At 41.6% G+C, this 13,387-nt stretch overlaps 1 protein-coding gene across 2 annotated transcripts in view; it reads left to right on the top strand.

Moving 5' to 3' along the window:
* Window positions 1-13,387, top strand: part of ADAMTS18 (ADAM metallopeptidase with thrombospondin type 1 motif 18) — a 156,855-nt gene that overhangs the window by 80,464 nt on the left and 63,004 nt on the right. The window contains exons 7-10 of one of the 2 annotated variants that reach the window (XM_060289772.1): window positions 788-893; window positions 4,442-4,579; window positions 6,607-6,760; window positions 12,194-12,289. In XM_060289772.1, coding sequence (XP_060145755.1) covers window positions 788-893; window positions 4,442-4,579; window positions 6,607-6,760; window positions 12,194-12,289 — 494 coding nt within the window. The remainder of the gene's footprint in view (window positions 1-787; window positions 894-4,441; window positions 4,580-6,606; window positions 6,761-12,193; window positions 12,290-13,387) is intronic. The other variant, XM_060289773.1, reaches the window with a different exon arrangement.

Genomic DNA, 13,387 nt, shown 5'->3' with positions numbered 1-13,387 from the left:
TAGCATTGATGATGATGGTGCCATGCACGATGTTTGCCTGCCTATACGTTAGGTTTACCAGATGACCCCACTTACATCATGGCAGCAAGGTGGAAGCAGTCAATTCACAAGCATATATTTCATACTCTTGGGTACATATCCTTGTTCTCCTAGTTATGAAGACCCACACTTGGGAAGAAAGGCATTCAACACTATAACGTAGTTCAAGATAAACTTGAGAACAGGCTGGAATGATTTTATAACTGCTCCTAGGAGAAAAATAAAGTTAATCTGCTAACACTCTTTAGGCTTTTCCATGTTATCTGCTTTAGAAGAAAATGAGGGTGCGTCTCTTAGAAAATATACCTTGTTTTCTCTTAGAAAATACACCTTGAGCTTTGATGCTAATACTACCGTTAAGTGACTTTTTTACATTGGTTTAGCTGTCATTTTAGCAATTGTTCTGACCCAAATAATGAGCTTAGATCAGGCATATAAATACCCTGTGACTTGCTATCCATCCTGTATATAAAATGGGAATTACAATACTCATACTGCCTTCATACAGTTGTTAGGAGGGTCAGTTGATGACAATATCTTTTAAAAGCAAGAAAGTATTAAGTCCCACTCTTATCTATTTAGAGAGAACAGAGAGGCGTAAAACACCTTTAGTGTTTTTCTACCAAAAAAAGAAAATACATTAATCCTTTGAACTAAAACTGTACAGAACATTTTGAGGGCATCAGAAATGATCAGGTATCTGTGTGTGTTCCTTTTGAATTTGGGTTTGAAATTGCTCTTTCAACAGGGTTTGCCCCCATCAGTGGAATGTGCAGTAAGTACCGAAGTTGTACCATCAATGAGGACACGGGACTTGGCCTGGCCTTCACCATCGCCCATGAGTCAGGGCACAAGTAAGTGACCCCTTGATATACCACTTTATATGAAAACCAGTTGGGCGATTCATTGACATTCCTCTAATGATTATTACTGACCTGGGTAGAATCAATAGGATAAATCTTGTATAAAGCTTAGAGTAGTACTTGACTCTAAGGAGGGCTCAATCGAAGGCCAGTCATTGTCGAGGCTTTTGTTAAAGACATTCGATAGCTACTCCATGGTAGATTGTGTGCATAAAGGGACTGCGAGTTATCTAATGGATCCGCTGGTCATTTAGGCATGTGTTTATTTTCTTCCAAGTTTTGCGGCAGTAAAGATACTTTTAGTTCATTATACTACAGAAATAGTCATGGGGACATGTCAATTCCTAGAATGTAATGACATGTTAATTGTTTAAAAACTTTTGTGTATGCTGGATATTCTTTTCCTCGGTGTCATTGCGTGTCCTTAATATTCTTTTAATTTAATTCTTTTGTGAGAATAGGGTTAGAAAGGAGGAATAAGAAACCTAAGAGTAATGAGATGAATGTATTTTATGAAGCATATAACCTGGTACACATACAGTTCTACAGAGAATTTTCAAACATTATTTAAGCTGTAGCATCTATATTGGAATAAGCATACTGCTTCACAAAATGACTGTCTCAGAGGGTGTATGAGTTTAGGAGTGTATGTATGTGTGTCTTGTATTCAGCATTTATACTGAATGCTCGTTTTCAGAGCATTAGTTAATTTCTGACTTAAAAATAAAAGCAAACGCGATCTGTTTTGCAACTATGATTTGTATTTTGGTATTAGTGTGTCTTGTGAGCTATTTATTATCTTCAGAAAATTTGAATCTTGACCATTACTATTATCCAACAGTCACCCAGCATTTTATATCTAAGCACAACTGCTTTTATAGCAAGATATGAATGAACCAATTTTATTGGAACAGTGGTGCAAAAATGCCCATTAGGCACAAGGTCCCTGATAAGTGCAGAAAATAAAATATCTAAATTTGTCTCACCAGCATGAGGTCCACATGAACCAGTCTCTCACTTTTAAAAAAAGTATTGGCCTTGGGCTTCCCTGGTGGCGCAGCGGTTGAGAGTCCGCCTGCCGATGCAGGGGACACGTGTTCATGCCCCGGTCTGGGAAGGTCCCACATGCCGTGGAGCGGCTAGGCCCGTGAGCCATGGCCGCTGAGCCTGCGTGTCCGGAGCCTGTGCTCCACAACAGGAGAGGCCACAACAGTGAGAGGCCCGCGTACCGCAAAAAAAAAAAAAAAAAAAAAAAAAGTATTGGCCTTTAGGGACTTCCCTGGTGGCACAGTGGTTGGGAACCCACCTGCCAATGCAGGGGACATGGGTTCGATCCCTGGTCCGGGAAGATCCCACATGCTGCGGAGCAACTAAGCCTGTGTGTCACAACTACTGAGCTTGCGCTCTGGAATACGCGAGCCACAACTACTGAGCCCGCGTGCCACAACTACTGAAACCCACGCACCTAGAGCCCGTGCTCCGCAACAAGAGAAGCCACCGCAGTGAGAAGCCCACACACCACAACAAAGAGTAGCCCTCACTCGCCACAACTAGAGAAAGCCTGCGCACAGTAACGAAGACCCAATGCAGTCAAAAATAAATAAATTAAAAATAAATAAATTTTAAAAAAAAAACGTATTGGCCTTTAAAAAATGTAATCATCTTTGGTCATGAGTTAAAGTTACCAAAATCAAAATCCAACACATTAGTAAGGAAAACCAAAGACATTCTCCAGGTGGGGTGAGGAGAGTCAGAGGTAGCAGGAAGAACAGATATAATGGAAAGTACCTACTCAAATTCTAAATAACATGGCCTAACAGAGTTACATTTTGAAACAGACAATTCATGAGATTTTGACAAGACTTTTGACATGTGCTAAAGAAAACGCATGTTATCTTCTAAAAGGGTGTTAAATCAAAGTAAATTAGAAAATTAAGAAATTTCAAGTTCAAAATTCAATTCAAACTTGGTTTTCTTATGTCCGTAAAACTACAGTGAAATGCCGATTTAATGACCTTCTCCTCTTAGAGTAATGGCTTTGATCTCTCCCCACCTTATCCCCATTTCTGTGATTCTTACCCTTTCCTGTGGTGCTTTACATGTAAATTTCCTTCTGCTTTTGACTTTCACAAATATTTTTAGAGTGTCTCCCAAACAAACTCCCTTAGTTTCCTGGTTAGGTACAACGATGAACTGAATTGGGCAAAGTGGAGGATGGGAAAATGCTTTCCCCCGAGTGTGTTTTGAGGTTAATTAATACCTATGTGTGAATCCGTCACCTCTAAAGCCCTGGGGTACTCACTGATAGGACCACAGTATACCACCATCCTACCATTCCTTGCCTGATAAATTGAGAGGAATGATGGGAAAATAGCTAGTTTGCAGACATGGGTCACAATAGGATCATATCTATGGTTATAATACAGTTGTTTATTTGGAATAGGCTACCTTCGAAGGATGGCTATATTGATAAGTTATTATATCAGAGTAGCATGCTTATTTCCACAGAAATCCTACCTGCCTCTTAAAAATATGTTCTTAAGAGACACATTTTACTCCTCTAAATAATTAGGCTAAGAACAATCTAAATCGATGATAAATTGGTATCCCTCCATTCTCTACCTCCAGAGAGAAGTCAGAAAAAGCTTTTTTGGGCCCTGAATTTTTTGGAGATGACCAAAGAAGCTTATTTCCCCATCCCCTTCCAATTTAATATGGCCTGAAGTAAGCTCTGTCTTTGTGGTGTGTGTATTCTATGTGCATATAAACTTTAATGTCACATTTATGCTACCAGTTAGGAGATTTGGGAGTCATTGAGTCACTGAGGTGTAATGTATATGATTTCTAGGTAAACCACCTAAAATTATTTTTACTCTGTTATTGCTAGAACCTTCTTTGGTGAAATAGACTAAATTAAAGTCTTCTCAAAAAATGCATTCAAAAGAAGTCCATCATGTGCCTTCAGTGTATGGATTCAACTATTAATTTTCAAAGATGTTTATGGCTGTAGGTAGGGGAATTCAATTATTTAAAGAGTCTGTGATTTCCACAATAAAGTGATCAGCATTAGAAGTTTATATGTCACACTAATGCATAAACAGTCAGTAAACAAGTATAATCAGCTTTTGTCTGTACCTACCTCCTACTCATTCTGAAGTTTCTTACCACAGTTCCATATGGGTGGCAAGAAAAAAATTTTTGCTGTTTGGAATAAAAGAATTTGACTGTCTCATCATTTTAGTTTAACTTGGAAATCTTGACCAAAATTTTCTTGCCCTTAAAATCTGTAGCACGTATGCCATTCTTTGATTTTGTGGCCAAGATATAATATAAAAAAGCCCTTAGCATTCTTTAGAATTTTCTACATGAATTTTACAACAGTAGATAGTACCTCGTTTTGTCTTTCCCTTTTCTTACAATCTCAGTGACTCTGTCCCTCACTTGGGTTCCCTGATTCTCAATACATCTTTTTCTTCCTCTGCTTATAGTTTGGGAAACGGGTTCCCAGAAGGCTTTCTGTTTTCTTCTTTGTGTTGTAGTTTCGGCATGGTTCACGATGGGGAAGGCAACCCCTGCAGGAAAGCGGAAGGCAACATCATGTCTCCCACGCTGACCGGAAACAATGGGGTGTTCTCGTGGTCCTCGTGCAGCCGGCAGTACCTGAAGAAATTCCTCAGGTAACACAGGCCAGAGCCAGGGGCGTTCCCAGGTTTGGAGTAGTGACCGTGAACGGTGCTCAACAGACATGAAAACAAATACTTGGTGGATTGATGACGATGATATTGTCATGATTATTGCTGAAGAAATACAGTGAAGGTCTAATATTGTGCTAAGTGCTCCTCATATATTGCCCCACTCCATCCTCACGTCGATCCCATTATTATCCTCATTCTAGAGTTGAGGAAATTTAGTCTTAGGGAGGTTAATTGTGCTGGTAAGTTGTCAACATAAGCCTCACACTTAGGTGTGTTGTGACTCCATGGTCTGTGCTTAGAACTCTCTCTTTATGAAGTCCAGAGGTTGCTGGATATATTGCCTTTTTACTGTAACTGATTATTTTAATGTGATCAGTCACCTCAGTCATAAGAGTATTAAAAGTGCTGAAATGGTGCGCTTGTGTTACGGTGAATGGAGCCCTGTGTTGATTGGCTATTTTGTTTGAAATGGCCACGAGCTAGCTCAGTGTCCAAGAGACATCCAAAGGGCGTGATGATACCTACGTAGAATCCCTTCAATAACTCAAAACTCCTAGATTTCATTAGTAAAATGGGAGTTAGGAAGGTAGCACTATTTGATTCATAGTAAATGATGAACACAAACTTGAAACTCTTGGACATTTCCTTTGATTTTCTTAAATATTATATCTATTTGACCATTTTACAACACTAGAGTTGTGGTTAAACATACATGTATTGTATTATTTTATATGTATGTAGATATAGCTTGTTTATGTTGACTTGTAAGAACCCTCAGGTTCTTATCGCATCTCCCTTTGACCAGATATTAGGGAAACTAACCACGTTTCTTTGAGAATTCGTATTCCCCTGATACTTTTTGTTTTGAACTTGTGCCAGTGCATATTGTTTGCAAATGTTTACAGAATTAGCCATACACACGGGCAAGGCTGATTCAATGGAAGGATGTCTAACCAAATGATGCCCCAAAGGACAGTAAAAAATGGACAAACCTCTCGCTATGTGACTTTTGCACATAGAAGATTTTCTAATTCATTTTAAATTTATGATCCGGGGCCTGAAGTTATCTCTTCTATCTCATGTGAGAATGAAATCAATAAATATTATAAATCAAAGTCAATTTAGTATAGATTGAACTTCCATCATTTTTATGATATAGTTAAATGCTTTTTTGTGTATAATAATAATCACAGCAACAGAAGCTAACTTTGAATGCTTCCTGCGCTGTGGCGAGCATGTTACATTGTCTCGCTTGATGTGTTAACAGCTCTTATGGAAGTCAAATTATGTCAGTAATGAGATGTATAAGAGTTGATCTTGATTGCATGGTTGACTAGGACCCCCATCTGTCTGACTCCAAAATGCCACATAACCACCATACTGTTTCACCTCTCAGTGACATCCTAGTTTAATTATTTAAGTAAGTGGAGATAAGGTGCTTTCTATGAAAATCCATCCCATTAAGACTGATTTTTTTTTTTGCTCAACACATCCTTTCTCCTGATTCCCTGATTTGTTTCAAAATCTTTTCCGTTTTTTGCTCATAAAGATTATTTGAGGTAAAATACATCTTTGACCACTGCCCCATTGTCTGTAAAAAACACAGCGTGACTTTCAACTCTTTAAAGACAAGTAACTGTCTCTAACTAGTTTATTTTGTACCTTGAATACTCCCCACAGAGTAGGCACTCAGACAAATTTGTTGAACGTTGTTGAATGAGACTATTGGGGAAAGTTTTCAAAGGTACTGACTTCTCCCATCTCCTAGTAGGTCAGGCCTCACAAGCTGGATGGCTATAACTTCCAGTACCATGTACAAAAACCCTTTGCAGTTGTGTAAACTTCATCTTCTTGGACGGGACAGGACTCACTCTTTTAACTTTAAGCGTGTTCCTATTTCTTTGCCATGTTACATTTTTCTTCACATGAATGCCTTCGGAGGTATGTTGTTTTGTGTGGCCAGATGACAGATAGACATGGTAACTAATAAGGATGTGTTATCACTGCAGTACACCTCAGGCTGGGTGTCTGGTGGATGAGCCCAAGCAAACAGGACAGTATAAATATCCGGACCAACTCCCAGGACAGATTTATGACGCTGACACACAATGCAAGTGGCAATTCGGAGCCAAAGCCAAGCTATGCAGCCTTGGTTTTGTGAAGGTATGTTTGCTTGTGATTTCAAACCTACGTTAAGATTCTATCGCGTGTCTGTGTATCTACCAGAAGTATAAACATTTGGTTTGCTGAGGCCAAGGGTTAGAGTCTGGGTTATCTCTACAATGTCATCTGTTTGGCGTGATAATTAAGTGGCAATTTTACTGTCAGTGAATTATCCAGGCTTATCCCCTATAGACCGTGCCTGGTTTAAATACCATCTGACTGCGTCCTTGGAAGAAAATTCCTCCTCTGTAGACAAAGATTTTATCACAAGTAGTAAATCTAGATACAGTAGCTTTTACCTACTGCTCGTAACTGTTTTTGTTATCATTGTTTCATATTCCCTTTTAATGTAATTCATATAAGATCATCACCACCTCAGAAGACGTACATATGCCTTTTACAGTAATAGGACCATGATCATTGGCAGCTAACTTTTCTTGTGTCTTGAGTAATCTTAACACTTCTTTTGTATGTATGTTGAGTAATCTTTTGTTTTTTTGAGTATCAAGGTGTATCTTGAGTAATCTTAAAATTTTTGTGTCATCTTTTGTTCAAGAAAGACTTACATGTTTTGTAAATAAGTTGATTTGTATCATTTCTTTTAGATTCCGCATATAGGCGATATCATATGGTATTTGTCTTTCTCTGTCTGACTTACTTCACTTAGTATGATAGTCTCCAGGTCCATTCATGTTGCCACAAATGGCATTATTTCATTCTTTATTATGGCTGAGTAGTATTCCATTGTGTATATATACCACATCTTCTTTATCCATTCATCTTTGCTCTACACCTGAAAGTAACACAACATTGTTAATCAACTATACTCCGATATAAAATTAAAAATTAAAAAAAAAGAAGGAATTACCTTTCTGTGAAAAAGATATATGGGAAGACGCAAAAGTCCAGGACGTAGAAATGAGAGAAGCATGGTTCCAACTGGTTGACAACTACATCACTGACCATCTCAACATCCCTAAAAAGTAGAATCATTTTTAAGTTGGTTAATTCCTAGTATCCAAAGAGAAACGTGGAAATTCTAGGTATCTGGATACATGGAAATTTTGGAGATTTATAGCTCCTCTTCCCCTCTCTATTCCTATTCCTTCTCCTCCTCCTTTCTTCTCCCTCTTCCTTTTTGTCCACCACCATCACCACTACCATTACCACCACCATCAGCAACACCACCGCCATCGCTATCACCATCACTGCTGTCCTCCGTCACCAGCATCCACCGTCACCCCCCAGCAATTGCCACGTGAGTGCTCCACATAAAGCATTCCACTTAGAGACTTATTTTACTTTTCCTGAATCTTCACAAAAACCTTTTGAAGTGAGAATTATCACCCACTTTTTTTTTATTTTTTTGCGGTATGCGGGCCTCTCACCGCTGTGGCCTCTCCCGTTGCGGAGCACAGGCTCCGGACGCGCAGGCTCAGCGGCCATGGCTCACGGGCCCAGCCGCTCCACGGCATGTGGGATCCTCCCGGACCAGGGCACGAACCCACATCGCCTGCATCGGCAGGCGAACTCTCAACCCCTGCGCCACCAGGGAAGCCCTATCACCCACTTTTTAAGTAGAGCTCAGAAAATGTATTCCATTGGCCCAGAGCCACAAAAAAAAAAAGCTTCCTTGGTGGAAGCTAAACAAGCTGCATCACCCACATTGATGTTAAGCTTCCTCTTCTTCATTAGTTAGCACCAGTGTTTCCTAAACTTCAGCATTAATGTTCAGTCCTTAACAATTACCTTTATTAGTGGTGCCATATCTTTGTAGTATTTTTCACTTGTTGCTTTTCTATGAATCAACTCACTTTAAAAAAAAATAAAAGTCCAGAGCTTCCCTGGTGGCGCAGTGGTTGAGAGTCCGCCTGCCGATGCAGGGGACACGGGTTCGTGCCCCGGTCTGGGAGGATCCCACATGCCGCGGAGCGGCTGGGCCCGTGAGCCATGGCCGCTGAGCCTGCGCGTCTGGAGCCTGTGCTCCGCAACGGGAGAGGCCACAACAGTGAGAGGCCCGCGTACCACAAAAAAAAAAAAAAAAAAGTCCAGTCCTGAGAAATAATAACCACCAAAACGCCAGTTTTATATGGGATTGCATATTTTTCTAGTGCAATTTAAATGCGTAACCATTAGAAAAGTTTATGCATACACCATCCACATTTTTTGGTGTATCCTCCATGGTATGTGGATCTTAATTTGGCAAACGCTAGTGAGCTGGAGAAGGCTGAACACGGGACAGATCTGGGGGGACAGCTGGGGAATTTTGTTTTGGACATGTTAAGTTTGAGACGCTTGATAGAGTTTGGTATGCAAGGACCATTAACGTTTTGAGTATGTCATGCTTCCCCTGAAGGGGCATCCAATCTTTAGAATACAACAGGAGAAAGGTGGCCAACAGGGACAGGACAGAGCAACATACTGCAAAGAGACTCTTTCCTTAAAGAGCCACATCCAGGCAACCTGAGACCTTTGGAGTCTCCGTGGTTATTTTCCTTTCCCTTAAATTATGACTTAAGACTAGGGAATTATATAGATAAGGAAAAGTTAGATGAATAGGCTGGGGGAAAAAAGAGGGAAGAATAAGCAAAAAAGTGCAAACTCTCATTTCTGTTTACTTTGAAAGGAAGCCTTCTCAGAGGGCTCTCGGGTCGTCAGAGCATGTCGTTGGCTATAATTACGTTTGACTTCTGTACTTCACCGCAAAAGAAATAACATGTTCATACAGCCTGTCGTATTTCACTCTGGAATCCCTGTGTTTTTGTGTTTTGCTTTATTTTCCTGGTCTTCTCCAGCTGCCCCCTTTCCTTAGCCCTGTGGCTTGGCGTTGGCTGTGGAATGAGGGGGTCTCCTTTGCTTTGGTCCACCCTGGGGTCATTTGGGTGGCTGCCACCTAGGCTCCGGGTGTGGGTTATGGCTTTCCCCTGGCTGTAAGAGGGAAAACAATTTAATTCTGAAAGCCTTTCGAACTGCGGCTTTGTTTCAATGGTTACCTCCCTTTCCTCCATTTTGATGTAGATTATCCTTTTCCCAGCTTAACTTGTCCCACCTATGACCCAATGTGGGAGCACACGGAGATGATGAACCTCATTCATTTTGTCCGAAGGCTGCCTTAGGCTTTCTACTAATGTCAGTAGCAGGTCCATTTCCATGGGAAATGTTTCCATATTGTGTCTTCTGAGCTGTATCGAGCTTTGGAAATAGCATGTGTGGTGCCTATCTGGGGCTGCTGCTGGTGGTGGTGTTTCCAAGCAGTGTCCTGGAGGTCCTTCCCTTCTCTTTTTGGGAGAAGAATTTTACGCTCCGTAAGACCAGGCTCACTGCCTGTATCTCTCGTTTCCTTGTGTTTTCTCTTCTCAGTCCTGTGGAACACTTTCTTTGTGAAATATTTCTAAGTATGTTCTTGCCATATTTTCTAACCATGAAATGTCTATTAACTGGAATGCTTGGAGAATCAGGTGCCTGCCTGGTTCATTGAATTTTCAGGAGTACAACAAGTGACCACAAAAGTCATTTTGTATTCTCCCTCATCGTTACTATTTTCCCAAAAATAGATGTGTTCACTTTCTACCTTAGTCAGTAGAATGTGGTGAACAAAATGGAATGACTTTGGCGATTCATGATTTTGACTTCCATTAATGATGTCATTCTGAAAAGCAATTCCACCTTTTGAGCTGGAAGGAATCTGGTTCAGTCCCCTTCCTTTATTTTTTTCTTTTTTTTAATTAGTTTTTTATTTTTGGCTGCGTTGGGTCTTCATTGCTGTGCGCAGGCTTTCTCTAGTTGCGGCGAGCGGGGACTACTCTTCGTTGAGGTGCGTGGGCTTCTCATTGCGGTGGCTTCTCTTGTTGCGGGGCATGGGCCCTAGGCGCATGGGCTCAGTAGTTGTGGCATGGGGGCTCAGTAGTTGTGACTCACGGGCTCTAGAGCACAGGCTCAGTAGTTGTGGCTCACGGGCTTAGTTGCTCCACGGCATGTGGCATCTTCCTAGACCAGGGTTTGAACCCATGTCCCCTGCATTGGCAGGCGGATTCTCAACCACTGTGCCACCAAGGAAGTCCCCCCCCCCTTTATAGATAGGCAGCCAAGGCCTGGAGAAGTTGAGAGCTTTCTAGCATCCATTGGTGGTACATCCAGGTCCAGAGCAATGGTCAAGGATCCGGACTCTGAAATCAGGCCAGTTTGAGTCCTGCCTTTGCCACTTACCAGCTGGGGGACCTTACAGCTTGAAACTGTCAGTATCTTGCTCAGTTTCCTCATCTCAATGAGTTTATAAGAGGAATTGCTGTTCACCACTAAATGGTGTTAACGACAGTATTTATTTCCTATGCCTGCTGTAATACATTTCCACAAACGTAGTGACTTAAAACAACTCAAATTTATTTTCCTGCAGTTCTGGAGGTAGACATCTGAAATGCATCACACTGGGCTAAAATCAAGTGTTGGCCAGGTCGTGTTCCTTCTGGAAGGTCTAGAAGAGAGGCCATTCTCTTGCCTTCTCCAGCTTCCCAAAGTGGCTGGCATTCTTGGGTCACGGCCTCTTCCTCCATCTTCAGAATCAGCAACAGCTCCCTGAGTTCTCCCCCCGCTGCCATCTCTCCGGTTCTCTTCTGTCTTCCTCTTCCCTGTTTAAGGACCCTTGTGATTACCTTGGGCCCATCTGGAAAATCTCAGCACTTCCCCACCTCAAGGTCAACGGATTAGCAACATTAATTTTATCTGCAACTTTAATTCTCCTTTGCTATATAACCTAATATAGTCACAGGTTCCAAGAATTAGGACATGGTTGTTTTGGGGGCCATCATTCTGCCTACTACAATCCAGTATGAGAGTTACATTATTTCCTAGGCCTAGTGTAAGAATTAAATTGTCCAAATGCTTGAAAATTATTATAAAGGTGAAGAAGGAACGATGATGATCATTTACACCATTTATCCTTGAGAACAACCCTGTTGAGGCATGTGCTAATTTTATCACTTATTCACAGGTGAGGAAACTGCAGTTTAAAGGGCTTCTATAACATGTCCATAGGTCCTGCAACCTGGAAATGCAGGACAAGGATTTGAATCAGACATGCATTATTCCAGTCCTGGTCTGTTCTTAAATGATGATGATGGTGGTGGTGATGATGGTGGTGATGACGGTTAGAAACCAGATCTCTTAGTTAAAAGGCAAATAGTCTCCACATTAACTATTGTGACCTCCCAGTCATTACTAAACACACATGAATATACGGGTAGTGTAGAAGTTTCCTGCTTACGTATTTGCTAGGACATATTACTGGTTACCTTGCTACTACCAGCTTCACTTGACTCTGCTTTCTGGATAATGTCCCATTTCGGCCACCTGGAAATAGAATGTTTTATACAACAGCTTTGGATGTCTTTGTTTTTATTGCATCATCACCCTCGCCATCTCCTTCTTTCCTTTCAGGACATTTGCAAATCGCTTTGGTGCCACCGAGCGGGCCACAGGTGTGAGACCAAGTTCATGCCTGCCGCGGAAGGGACCGTTTGTGGCTTGAGTATGGTAAACTGCCTACTTGTTAGTTTTTAGTTCTAGAGGCTTCATAAAGTATAGAACCCAAACTATTTGTACTGTTACCTCAGACCGGAACACTTTGGCTTCATCTGTTTTCGGACTTTGCTTTCAATTAACCAGCATTCTTTAGCAGCTATTCTAAAACTCACTGCGAATATAACCGAGTTGGCTCCATCTTTTAAGAAGGTTTCTTTCCTTTTGCCTTTGTTTTCCATTTTTAGATGGAGGCTTGGGTTCAAATGTTTCTAGTTCAGTGAGCTGGAGGGCTTCATTGTTTACTGTTTGTTTTTTAAACTTGATTCAGTGTAGACAAGCCTTGGGAAGCAGATATTTCCTTTAGTAGCAAAGGAAGGACTGTGCCTGCATACAAAGCCTCTGTGATGCACCTCACAGGACCAGTCATTGAGCTTCCGACATGCCCGCTAGCAGCATCCTGTCCCTTATAGCAGCATCTCTTGAGGGGCAAGCTGTGTCTCCGTCTAGGTTGTACAGAAGGGTTTTTCGCTCGCAATATCTTTAACCCTAAGAACCATTTCTATTACAGAAGATTATGGGAGAGTTCTGTGTTTTGAAGGAAGGACTCTCATATATGAGTTTCTGTTTTTCTTCCCCTTTCCCAGTAGAGTCTGGAGGGGAAGATACACTTGAGGATGGGGCTTCCCTGGTGGTGCGGTGGTTGAGAGTCTGCCTGCCGATGCAGGGGACACGGGTTCGTGCCCCAGTCCGGGAAGATCCCACATGCCACGGAGCGGCTGGGCCCATGAGCCATGGCCGCTGAGCCTGCGTGTCCAGAGCCTGTGCTCCGCAACGGGAGACGCCACAACAGTGAGAGGCCCGCGTACCGCAGGAAAAAAAAAAAAAGATACACTTGAGGTCCCAGTAAAATGATCCAGATTTGGGGCATAACTTTGAAAGACCATGACCGAGAAGCTGTGAACAATGAGAGAGCTGGAGATATTGCAGGTTTTTCGGTCTCTGCCATTGGCTCTCTTGAGACAGCCAAGCCTGTAGAAAAGAATTGGCCACTTAAATTGAATTCAATTCCATCATAATTTCTTGACCACTAGATATCAGTGAAATATCTAC

This window comes from Globicephala melas, chromosome 19, assembly GCF_963455315.2.
Source record: "Globicephala melas chromosome 19, mGloMel1.2, whole genome shotgun sequence".
In the NCBI taxonomy this organism is placed as follows: domain Eukaryota; kingdom Metazoa; phylum Chordata; class Mammalia; order Artiodactyla; family Delphinidae; genus Globicephala; species Globicephala melas.
The sequence above is the reverse complement of the archived record's forward strand: the minus strand, read 5'-3'. Positions and strand labels throughout refer to the sequence as shown.